This window comes from Lonchura striata, chromosome 2 (genome assembly GCF_050655825.1).
Source record: "Lonchura striata isolate lonStrDom1 chromosome 2, ASM5065582v1, whole genome shotgun sequence".
NCBI lineage: Eukaryota > Metazoa > Chordata > Aves > Passeriformes > Estrildidae > Lonchura > Lonchura striata.
In genome coordinates this window covers 134,898,320-134,910,788 of record NC_140704.1, presented here as the reverse complement: position 1 = coordinate 134,910,788, position 12,469 = coordinate 134,898,320, and the positions used below count along the sequence as shown (strand labels likewise).

The following is a 12,469-nucleotide window of genomic DNA, read 5'->3' as shown; positions in this document are numbered from 1 at the left end:
CTACATTTCCCAGAGGCCCCCGCGGGCGGTGGTGAGCGGGCCGTGCCCCGGCTGGCGCCAAGGGGAGGGAGCGCAGGGGGCCGGCCCCAGCACTTAGTGCAGCTTCAGCGCCGGCTCCAGCCATGGCCTCGCTCGTGAAGAAAATAATCAGCACTACCAAGGCCCCTGCACTGGGTCCCTACAGGTAATGCCTTAGCTAAGAAAGATGTGAGAGTCTTGGTGGATAACTAGTAGACCATGAGCCGGCAGCGCCCTTGCAGCCAATGCTTTCCTGGGGTGCATCAGGAAAAGTGTGGCCAGCAGGTCGAGGGAGGTGATCCTGCCCCTCTGCTCGGCCCTAGTGAAGCCACGTCTGGAGAGCTGTGTCCAGTTCTGGACTCCTCAGTACAAGAAAGACAAGGAGCTACTGGAGAGGGTCAGCGGAGGGGCACAGAGATGATGAGGGGTCTGGAGCATCTGAGGAGACTGGGGGAGCCGGGCCTGTTTAGTCTGGAGAAAAGAAGACTGAGAGAGGATCTTATCAACACTCATAAATACCTCAAAGGCAGGTGCCGAGAAGATGGTGCCAGACTCTTTTCAGAGGTATCCAGTGACGGGATAAGGAGCAGTGGCCATAAACTAGAACACAAGAAGTTTCAGCCCAACATGAGGAAGAGTTTCTTTATTGAGAGTGGCAGAGATTGGAACAGGCTGCCCAGGGAGGCTGCAGAGTGTCCCTCTCTGGAGACGTTCCAAACCCAGCTGGATGCATTCCTCTGTAACCTGCCTGCCTTGGCGGGGGGCTTGGACTGAATGATCTCCAGAGGACCCTTCCAACCCTAATAATTCTGTGATTTTGGGAGCAGGTTTTGCTGGCAGGGTTTTGGCAGGTCTCTGCAGGTCAGTCAGGCAGGCCTGGGGCTGAGGTGAGAGCAGGACCCCTGAGTGGGGGCCAGTCCTGGCACTCCCTCCCCCAGTAGTCCCCAGGGAACCTGGAGTCCCAAAGCACGAGTGGGGCTGTGCTGCCATGGCAAACTGCAGGCCAATTAGGGGAGGGGGTATAGTTCAAAAAGTTAGTTTAGGGAAAATAATTCTGGAATTAGTGGTAAGGAGTGAATGGGGGAAAAAGAGGAAGAAGAATGATTGTTCTCCAGAAAAACGTGCTTGGCTAGAGACGAGTGTGTTGTGTAGGGAAGCTGGAAATGCTGACTGCACAGGTGATACAGAGTGAAGGCTGAGCCCAGTCCAGGACAAGCTTGGTTAGATGGAGAATTCAATGCCTGGGATTTAAAAATCCTTTCTTATTTTAAATAGTTATGTTTTTCAGTCTAAAAAACTAACTGCTGTAAAAATATGTAAGATGTTCAACATTTTCACAAATATGTTGTTGTAGCAGTTGTATATAGAATTAAAATAAAGAAAAATACCAGTTTTAATTAGATAAAGACTTCTCTGCAATTTGGATGTGAAAAGATGTTCAGTCAGTATAGTAGATTTTCATAGCTAAAGTACTAAAGGGTTATTACCAGGACATTTTCTAAGAATTTTTAATTCTGCAGGCTTTATAAAGATGGAAAAATACAAGTGTAGAAGCAGAGAGACATGGCATGAAGGTTAACTTCTGTAAACAATAACCTGTTTGTGGATTGCAGCCAAGGGCCTGATGTTGCTTGGCATCAGGAGAACATCTAAGACAGGGGAAGGCAACAATTCTTTGCACGCACACACCAGTGTCCCAGCCCTCAACATAGCTTTCCACTCTGAAATGTTGTGCTTATTGGCAGTTTTTGATGAAATGCTGCTTATTGTGTAGCTTGTTAAATGTGTGACAAGTCTAACATCAGTAAGTTTATCACTAACTTATTTTATCAGATTTTAGTAAACTTGACAAAGTCCAGAGGGCAGAAGTTGCACAAGAAATAACTGCCACATCTCCGCTGTGAGGTCTGAGCTTGGTTATGCAGGGATGAGGGCTTAATGTGGAATGAAGAATTGGGATGAATGAGCTGCATTCCTGGTTCTGCTGCAGCCCTTCAGTATGCTTTTTGGTGACCTATTTTTACTGTATTTTTCTATTTCCTTTACTCCATCCATTTGCCAATACCTTGAGGTAGGTAGATATATAAAAAGAAACATATCTATGTGTGGGTCTATATATCTCATTAATGTTATTAACAGGATACTGTTCTTGTATTAATCCACAATAATTTATGTAAAGATCTGATTTAAAAAGAGCATGGTTCCTAACACCATCTCTCTGACAATGTTGTTCTAAGGTCACAGTGTCAGCCCAGTTATGCGTTTAGGTACACTGAAGCCTGAATTACTTTAACACACATTCACATCCCTGCTGATTAATGAGTAGCTACCGTTGGCCCTAGTTATGAGGTGCATCTACAGTTGAAGAATGATTGGGGTTTGTGGAGTTGAAGTTTCCCTTAGCTGCACTCATGCATTTGAGTGCAGTGCAAGTCTGTCCCTTGGCTGGTAAATTGTTCCTAGTCTCAGTGAATGGAGGATTCCACTGGTGAGCACACCAAGAGCAGGAAGCTGATCAGACCAAATAAGGCTGCTGCAGATGTTGATCTGGCAGTGGTATCAGAAGGCTTCAGCCCGTTCTTTCCCAAGTTAATAATGATTTAGGACTCTCAGATGACCTCTGAGATAAACATTTCACTGTCATTGTGTTGTACTGCTTATCACAAACCAAATCTCTTTTAGTGGAGAACCCGTACCTTCTTGTTGTACAGCTCTCTGTGCTTCAAACAGAAACAGAAGTTTGTGCTCTGAGGGGCCCCCTCCACAGCAGGAGTGGTAGGAAAGAAAACTAAAGAAGTGTGTACATGCACACACATTTCTATCAACAAGACTGTGTCAGCTAGGAAACTATTCAGTGGTTTCTCTTTGTATGGTGTAGTTTTGTGATTTTCTCCAGTTTTGTTAGTTGATGACAGAAAAAATAATCCCCATGTAAGATAGTTTACTATATCTGAGAAGTTGCTGGCTATTTTTTCCCCATATAAAATTACAGGAGAATGTAGGACAGGTGTAAAAGGAAAGATGGGAATGATGGTATTATTCAAGCTGCCTAACCCTGATTATTTGACTGAGTCCCTAGATTAGGTTTGTCCCCTGTGAGTCCAACTGAGCAAATCTCAGTTGAGAGATGTACTAAAAATATTCTCTGAATGTGCCCCTCTATTTCCATCAACATTAAAGGGAAGAAAACCTCCTATTTCAGATACCTCAGGGAGGTAACTCTAGTTTGTGTAGCTTGAGAGAATTGTTGAATGTTGAAAACAATGCATTTCCTTGTGGAATGAGAAGAGATAAGAAAACCAGTTCCAAAATAATCTTTCTATAATTTCTTTGCAAAATATTTTTAATTACTGGTTGAAGAGAATTAAATTGTGTCTCTTGTATAATGTTTGCTAGATAGTTTAAATCTTTGTTTTCAACTTTTAAACTCTTTGTAGTAGAGACACTAATACTTGCCAACTCAGCTTCAGCAAAAGCACATTTGACATTTTTATATAAATGTTTTGCAAATAACTTGAAGTTTGCATTCTTCTGAATTAACCCAGCAAAGAAGTCACTCAGGTTATTTGGTGAGAGTGAGTGTTCTGGGGATGGAGTGGTCAAGGTGTTTTGCTGACTGGCCAAATTCATTACTCCGGAGGAATACTGCCAGAGAACCAGGGTGCAGGTATCACCTCACAGCTGTAACTCATTTTCATAGTGCTTGTTTAACAAGAAATATATTAAATCTCTTTTTTATTTTCTTTTTTTTTTTTTTCCCTCCATTGATCTGCAGCTGAATTTTGGTTGAAAGGTATTGTTTGCTTCTCAAACTAGGATGGAATATTTATCTGGGCAGGTGCAAAAAATGTTTTTATTTACTCTGCCTTCCCTCTGTGCTATCTGTACAGAAGCTGTATATCTGTATGGAACCTATAGCTCAGTTTAGTGTTGTGTTGCTGCATTCACACCTTGTGCCTTTGCAAAAAACAGGGTTTATCTCCTCAAGGGAAGAGCTATGCACTCCCATACGTGATATAATCCCAGCTCTTCAAAAGTTTAAGCAAGTTGGTGTATGACTGCATGTACAGGCTTGCATGTGCAAACCTCAGTCTGATACATGATAAAGTACTGTAGAAAATTTGAAATGTGCTTTTGGATTTGAAGTGTTTTTGTGGGGAAACATTAGACCTAAAATGCCACTTGTGTTTTCAGCCAAGCCGTGCTGGTGGACCGGACAATGTACATTGCAGGGCAGATAGGGCTGGAACCTTCCACTGGGCAGCTTGTCTCTGGAGGGGTAAAGGAGGAAGCCAAGCAGGTAAGAAGTCTTTCAGCAATGAACTTGTAATGGAATTGGCATGTGTCTAATTAAAAGTGGAGTCATGAGAAATTGAGGAGACTAGAAAGCACATCACATCTTCCAGATGGGGGAAAAGCAGGAGGAAGTCATTCCATCTTAACTAACTTAACTTCCTTTAGTCATTTTTCCAACAACTTGGAAAACTTGGAGGTCAGGCTAGAAATCTGTTTTGTGTAGGAAGGTAAGAAAGAATCAGTGTTTGAAGCAAAGGTTCACACCCCAATAAAAAACCTGGCTTGAGTCAGGGAAAGTTTTACTCCCTCAGGAGCAAAGAGGTGGAGTGAGATAATAGGATGAGATGGAGCTGTATCATGTATTTACATCTAATGAATGGATGGTTTCATATTTATTAGATGCTCCCTTTTATTAATTTTTATTTAAGTCAGTCTTTTTTTGACAGTTGAGATTTTGCTGATTGAACTTACAGTAAACATGGATTCGGCAAAGTCACAAGTCAAACTTACAAACTTACAGAAACATAACCCAGCTGATAGCTAAAATATTTTTGTTTCATTTTTCTTTAGGCTCTAAAAAACATGGGAGAAATCCTGAAAGCTGCAGGCTGTGACTATGGCAATGGTAAGTGCTGCTTACAGATGGTTGTTTTTACCTGAATTAAAATATAAAAAAATCAAGTGACCTTTTAAGAAAAAAAGAAAAAAGCTATTTGTTGGACATTAAATTGTTACCAATAGCTGGAAGAAACAAAAGAAAAAGTGAATTTAGGTTAAAAAATAAAAGAAATGAATCTATATGCAAGTTTTGCAATGGGTATCCATTGAACACTACCTTTCACCAAAAATTTTTGGCAGTGGTACTAATATTTTAACTCCAACTGGGGAAGCCCAGGTACAGAATATTGCAGTGACTACAGACATTTTAAGGCTTTGCTCCAGGTGAAAGCACGTTTGTAACTGTGCTGTTAATATTCTAGACATTATCAATACTTTTTGGGTGGAGGACTCTACTGGTGAAGCCACACCAGAATTGCTGCTGGGTTAGGCAGTCCTGAGAAGAAATTCTAGCACAGAGTATATTTTCAGACCTTCCATGATTTTTTTTTTACTGGCAGCAGATATTATATCTAAGTTATTGCCAGCAGCTATTTTAATTTATCTGCTTATTAGTTCAGTGCCTCATGGGAGGATTTGGCTTTTTCAGAGCTAGTCAGGAATGGCTTAATTTCTTAAAGTTTTATTACACACTAGATGCTCGGATTTTTTTAGATAGTTCCTTACGTTGTAGCTCTAATGGTTAATATCTGCAGAACTTTTCAAAATGTTTAGAATACTTGAGAGAAATCTATGAAATAAAAGCAAGAAATGCACTAAAGTTTTTCAATTTTTTATGCAAGTCAGAGGTCTAAAATAACTGCACTTACATAATTTCTAGTTGTGAAGACTACAGTTTTGATGGCAGACATGAAGGACTACAATGATATTAATGATATTTACAAACAATGTAAGTAGATATTTTGCTTGTGTTTTACCATTATGGATTGCGGAACAAATTATGTTCATGGTAGTCCAAGTGTTTTAATGGCTCATATGATATAGGTCCACATTCTTTGAAATTCCTGTATAAATTTTTTTTTAATATTTAATTTTCAAGTATCAGATCAAGCAGAGCTTAATTTCATGTGGATTTTTATTCTGTCTTTCCACTAACTCACTGTCCTGGGAAGATCATCTCCTGCTATCCCTACAGGTTGATCTTCTTTGCCTCTTACCTTGCTTGATGTTTTGCTGTCTTGGCTATAGTTCTACTGTAGGTAGCCTTGAAATGCTGAATTTCAGACTTTCTATCTCCATTTCTTTTGAGTCTGTACTTTTTGAACAATTTGAGGGTCATTGTTATAGGACTGTGCTCATTCTTTATACAAGGATGAGCGATGGTGGTCCCCTTGAAGTAAAAAGAGAACAATGCTTGGTCAGCAAAAGTGAATGTAGACTGAAATAGGTGATTCCAATGAGCTGTTTTGTGCAGAATAATTTGGAACAATTTGCATGAGCTCCTTATTTAGATTGCCACATCTGGTCTTGAATGAAGTGTCATTGATAAACAAGTAACACAGTCTCCTACTTGTCAAACTGTACTGGGGGGTGTGCCTGCTTAAGCAGAGTAAAACCAGTACTTGTTGCTTCCAGCCTGGAGTTTGAGCACAGTTGCTGCTGTTCTCTTATTGCAAGTTGCTATCTCGATGCAGGACCCCTATATTTCCATTATTAACAGATTTGTGATAACTGTCACTAGTAAAACTTTGACTTCATTATGCAAATTTCTTGGAAGTGATCAGTCAGGGTTGGATGGGATTTTGAGCAATCTGATATAGTGAAAGATGTTCTTGGCCATGGCATGGTGGTGAAGCTCCTATGTCTTTACCAGTACCCTTCCCCATGCCTTACGTAGTTGTAATATCTGTGATTGTCAGGTCTAAATGGGCACGGAGGAATAAATCAAAAGCCTATTTTTCCTCTGTTTTCCTTTGATATGAGTAAGGTTGGACTCCTGGTGACTTTATGTGAATCTGGGATCTTTGCTCATTACTCTTTTGGCAGAGGCCTGTTTCTCTCTCCTGCTCTTTCTGTGAACGAGCCATCTCCCACTCCCTGGTGTTTGAAACTCATCACCATTCTGATTTAATCTTTCTTTTTCAGCCAAGTTGGTGTGATGGTCCTGCAGTGTCAGCAGAATACAAGTTATCACTGGCCAACAGATCACAAATGCAGCTGACTGCTTGGGGATGAGTGGTGGCTTGCTGAGATTGAGCAGTCAGTCACCAAAACAAAAAAACAAGGGGGAAATGACAGCTGGCATGGACGATTTGTAGCCTTGAAACTGAAATAGTTCCAATTATTTAATTTTATACAGATTACTTTGAACTGTGTTTTATCAAGCCAAGTTTAGTGATTGCTGGATGTTTCTGTTTAAATTACAGTTTTCAAGGCAAACTTCCCAGCCAGAGCAGCCTATCAAGTTGCTGCTTTGCCCAGAGTAAGTGTCACTTTTCTATCTACAAAAAAAACCCAAAATTTTCTGGAATACCTTACTACTGAAACATTCTGACAGCTTTTTTAAGTCTGAAATAGCTTTGATTGCAATTATTTTAATAAAGACTCCTAATTTCTTTTCTAAGTATATTATTGTTACTCTCACATATTTTCAGAGTCTGAATATGAGATACATATTTCTTTAAGGTGGAAGACAGATAAAACATTAGAAATAAGGGGTTATGATACTTGAGTAAGCATAAATTTAATTTACAATATTACTGAACATTGCTAAATCAGTAATACAACTGTCAGAAATTTAATCTCTCTCAAATGTCACTTTTTTATGAAGTTGTATTGTTCATCCAATTGTTTCATAAAATAGATACATTAAATTCCTAATACGTTTCTTCATTGCTTTGTCACAGGGGGCCAGAGTTGAAATTGAAGCTATTGCCATTCAGGGACCTCTCCAAGATGCTTCAGCATGACTATAAGTAGAGACTGGATATCTTACAATGACAGTTTTAGATTTAGTTAATACTTCTTCCTTACATCCAATTCCTACAGCTGATTAACAGCAGTTACACACAGCTTAAATCAGTAAACTTACTGAGGAGAGGTGCTTTCTTCAGGACTTACAGTGAGTTCTCTGCTGGCAAACTCTGAAAAGTGCCTGAGTCCTGCTAAAATCAGCTGAGCCAGATTGTAGGACAGGACCTGCCCTTTGTGGAGGTGACTGGATATTCAGGTATTAAGGTACATACCTGGGTGAATGTATTAGAGTTATACTATGGGTGATCTGGACGCAGAAAACTATATTGATTTGTAATAGTAGGTTTTTAGTAAAAAAATTTAAATCGGAAAAAAATAACAAATGAGAAAACAGAACACTTGAATTGCTTAGCATACATCTTCACTTCTGAGGAATTTTACTGTATTTGCTTCCGAATTTTCTTAACTTCTTTCTTTACACAACAGATTACTGTTGGGACTCAGATGTTTTCATATGTAAGCAACTGCTTAACAAAGTTAATATTGATTTCAGAAAGAAGACAATTACAATTTTCTGAAGTAAAGTGGTACCCTTATAAATCAGATTAAAATTAATATCTACATGTAACCTTTCTCATGATCTTTTTCATAGCAATTCAGCTTTATCTTGATTTAAAAAAAATAAAAATTAAAATATGTTTAATGAGATTAAAATATAACTGCAACTGCAAAAATGTGTTTGTCTATTATGGGAACAAACTTTTCTTTTCCTGATTATGGTTTGATACTCCATTACAAAAAAAGTCTCCAGCTTGCTTATCCAATAACAGATAATTTGAACCAAAAGAATAGGCTTATTATCTACATCTTATAGCTAAGGATGAAATTCTCCAGGACAGGAAGCTTTCAGCTACAACCATTACAGTTCTTGTAATTTTTTCCTCAGTCATTAAGGTCAGAAGCATAGATTTGATGGAGTGATTAATTAATATTAAGAAATCCAACTGGTGATGCTAGTTACTTAGCCCATCCTTCTGTATTGATCTTCTATCGAGTAGAAATGGATACTGTGAGAATAGTCAGCCCTACTTACCAGTCCTAGATTTGATGTGAAACAGCCATTCCTTCTTTTCACTGAGCTTATAAACTGCACCGTTATAGAACAAAGATTCATAATGAGGTTGTCACAGAAAATATGTGCAGATATAAGGATTTTTTTTATTGTATTACCTTGCTTTCTTTGGGGGATAATTATTTTTATTAGAAGCAAGATAATGCCTTTGTTATTTCAAACAGCAAACTTCCAAACAGCCTTTAAAAAATACCTGACTTTTCTCTAAATAAACTTCCCATACATAAACTTTGATTAGTTTTTGCTGCTGTTCTTTTTCTGTCTCCTTGGCTGTACTAATAAGGCATCTTATGCTCTATAGCTCTGATTCCATAAGCAATCCACCTAAGAAAGAACATGGTCAGATGTGTTAGGAAGGAGTTAGTACTAACTAATATGGCAATGACTTTCCAGGAAACACAAAGCAGATGTTCCTTCATTTTGTCAATTAATAATAATTTAAAATAATGTAATTGAATGTAATTGAAATGTTACATTTAAACTTTTAAATGGAGTTTAATTCCTGATTTATATTTAAGTTTCTCTGTTACAGCTTTGTTTAGATGTAATTATGTGGTTGGGATCTATTTCACTGATTTACAGGAGATTTAGTTCAAGTTCACTGTAAACCAGCTGGTTTCAATTGTTTGAACATGAGCTGTGTTCAGCCTTTAGTAACCAGTGATTATCCCTTCTTACTGCTCACGTTCTTCCCACCGCATTCCCAGCCTGTGTCCCGCAGCCTCCCTGCACCTCCAGCCCATCACTAGATGGCAGTTGCGGTATTTTTGTGGCATGCTGACTTGTGCATTGGCCGGTGAAAGCCCATTACAGCCTCCTTGAGACTGTGGTGGTAGGAGAGCAAATACACCATTGCTCTCCACAGTAAGGGACAGGCTGAGGCTGAAATGGAAATTAAACACCTGGGAAAAGTTCCATGCTGGATGCAGCCAACATTTTGTTTCCATTAAGTGTTTTTATCAGTAAGTAGGTGCCATTCTGCAAAAACTTAAGAACAGAAATTCCCTCTTAGCCTTATGATTCTTCAGGTGAAGACAGTTAAAGTTTTTAGACTATATATTTAAATCAAAGCCATTCAAGATATTTTCTTGATACGTATTCTTCTGGTACAGGAAGTCTAGAATAACTGAAATAAAGTCTCTTATTTACAGCTCTAACATAGTAGTTCTCAAAATAAAAAATCAGCCTTCCACAGAGAAGTGTAAAACATTTATTTTATTTAAGTAGAGTTATGTTATTTGATTCTATTCTTTAAAACAAAACCCATGATTCTCCAATATGAAAAGCCTATCTCTTAGCACTTAATTTGCAAACTACTAGCTACGTAGACATTTAACAAGTTCAGTTTTAAATAGAGATATGCTAAAAACAGGTGTTTTTTTTTTTTCCTTTGCTAAACTGAGCTGCATGCAAAATACAAAGTTGCAATTCATCTTGTGGCATCCTGATTTTGGCATTTAAAATCTGTTTCTATCACATATAACTAAAAAAACCACAGCAAAACGCCACTTTCTGTGAAAGTAAAGCAATATATAAAGTACTGAAGTGTGTATGTTCTACCAGGTGTTTCTTTTAGTAAGACTTTTTCTTCTTTAAATTATTATATTTTGTATGGATTAGGCAATGCAACAAATAAATTTCAGTACCTAGTTTTAATAAAACTGTGTTCTCTTAAACCACATAAATTGCCCCAGTCTTCTTCTAGCAGCACTTGCTCTTGCTGCAGTGTTTACCTAAAAGCAGCTCCTCATTGAGTGAAAGAGCCAACCCCAGCCAGCCAGATGGGCAGGGATCTTCTGAAATCCTGCAGAGGGCATATGTGTCTGCACAGAGCTGACAGGGAGCAAATTTAACCTCTTCTAGGGCTGTATTTATTGGTAATTAGAAAAAAAAATTCTAGCAGAACTTTCTTGTTAGCTTGGAAATTAAGCTTGTTCTTTCAAGTGCACTGCCCAGTACTCCCTTCTGTGAGGAAAGGTTACTTCTGCCTTGGATGAAGTTGAGGACTGAATTGTTTAACTTTTGATAAAATGCAAAACAATTATAAAAAATGCTTGACTGTATTTTTAAAAAAATATGTTGCTTAATATCTGGAAAACACAAATATTGGGGCATATCTTCCTTTTCCCAGCCTTTAACAGCAGAAAGCTGGTTGACAGACCAAGTACATTTGCATGGTGGAGATGTCTTATTTCTCAGGGCAGGAGTGTTCAGCATATTTTTAGCAAGCACATTTTGATAATTTAGGTGATTCAATTTCTCATGTTTAACATAGATAGTATGAAGCATATTTCCTGTTTGGGAAAGGAAAAAGAAAATTCACCTGTTGTGATTATAGACTATGTAAGGATGAAGATGTTGAGAAAGTCTGCTACTGTTGAATCACTGACTGGTTTATATTCCTCTTGTTTTCATCTGCATTGCTTTATGGCCTGAAGAAGCTGAGCACGAGGAAGAACATACATAGTCACCTGTCTTCTTTGTTACAACATAGTAGAAACAGTGACTGTGAGGTGAGCAGGTCATTTTGACTCCCTTGTATCTTAACATTTTATTTCCAAGTGCAGTCTCCTCTGTTGCTATGAATACTACTGATCTCTGTCACAGAGCTCTTGTTGGTTTATGCTTAAAAATAGTTTAATGCTTGTCAGACTGCAGTTCATGATCTTGCCAGTAGTCAGCCTGCCTCTGCCGATTTAACCTCCTGTGTTTTTGAGTGGGGCTGTGCTGGCACATGTGCTGGTGGCTGAACCGAATTCCCAGCTCACAGGAAGAAATCAGCCACGAGATGCAACTGAAGATGGAAATGCTTAGGGCATCCTGGAACATGGCTGTACACCCAGCCCAGTCCTATGTCACTTTGGGGTGTTCTCATTCTGCTCAGTACCTGTTCCCCCACTCCTCAGCTCTTGAATGTGCATGGTGTTGTTTTTCATTCTTCTTTTTGTGGAATGGTTTGAGTATGTGGATAAAAACTGTTGACAACTTCTGTTTAATTTTTTGATGCTCACATTAATGGTAATAGATTTTTTAACAGAACCAGCAGCTTGTTTTAGCTTGTCTATTTACAGAAGGCTAGAAAAACTAAAAAAATAAATTAAAAGTTACATCTGCCTAGCAAAAATTCCCTAAAAAGAAAAAGGTATGCATTTGGATTTTATGATGTTGCCTACAGGCAGTTAATATTAAATGAAGCTGACAAGTTCATAAGAATGCTGCTAAGCAGAAAGCCTTAGATTTAGTGATACAGCCAAGAACTATGAGCTTATACAAAAGGTTAACAGGCCAAGGATATAAATTAATTATTTAATACAAACCAGAGTCAGCTGGAGTCAGACATGTACATGAAGTTTGAAATTATTTCTTAGAGGGGATTTGTATAATTTGCTGGTGACAGTCAGGATTTTTGTTAAGTTCTATTATACAATAAAGCTAATAAAAAAGCAATGTTGTGCTTGGCATTTTTAGGTAACTGACCTTTTCTCCTACATC

General features: G+C 38.5%; 1 protein-coding gene across 1 annotated transcript; it reads left to right on the top strand.

The window, feature by feature from the left end:
- Window positions 1–68: 68 nt before the first annotated feature.
- Window positions 69–9,205, top strand: RIDA (reactive intermediate imine deaminase A). The gene is made up of 6 exons (XM_021543258.3): window positions 69–184; window positions 4,213–4,318; window positions 4,885–4,939; window positions 5,753–5,821; window positions 7,299–7,354; window positions 7,779–9,205. Exons 1-6 carry the CDS (start codon window positions 123–125, stop codon window positions 7,839–7,841), a joined length of 411 nt encoding a protein of 136 aa, XP_021398933.1. The 5' UTR covers window positions 69–122; the 3' UTR covers window positions 7,842–9,205.
- Window positions 9,206–12,469: the final 3,264 nt, after the last annotated feature.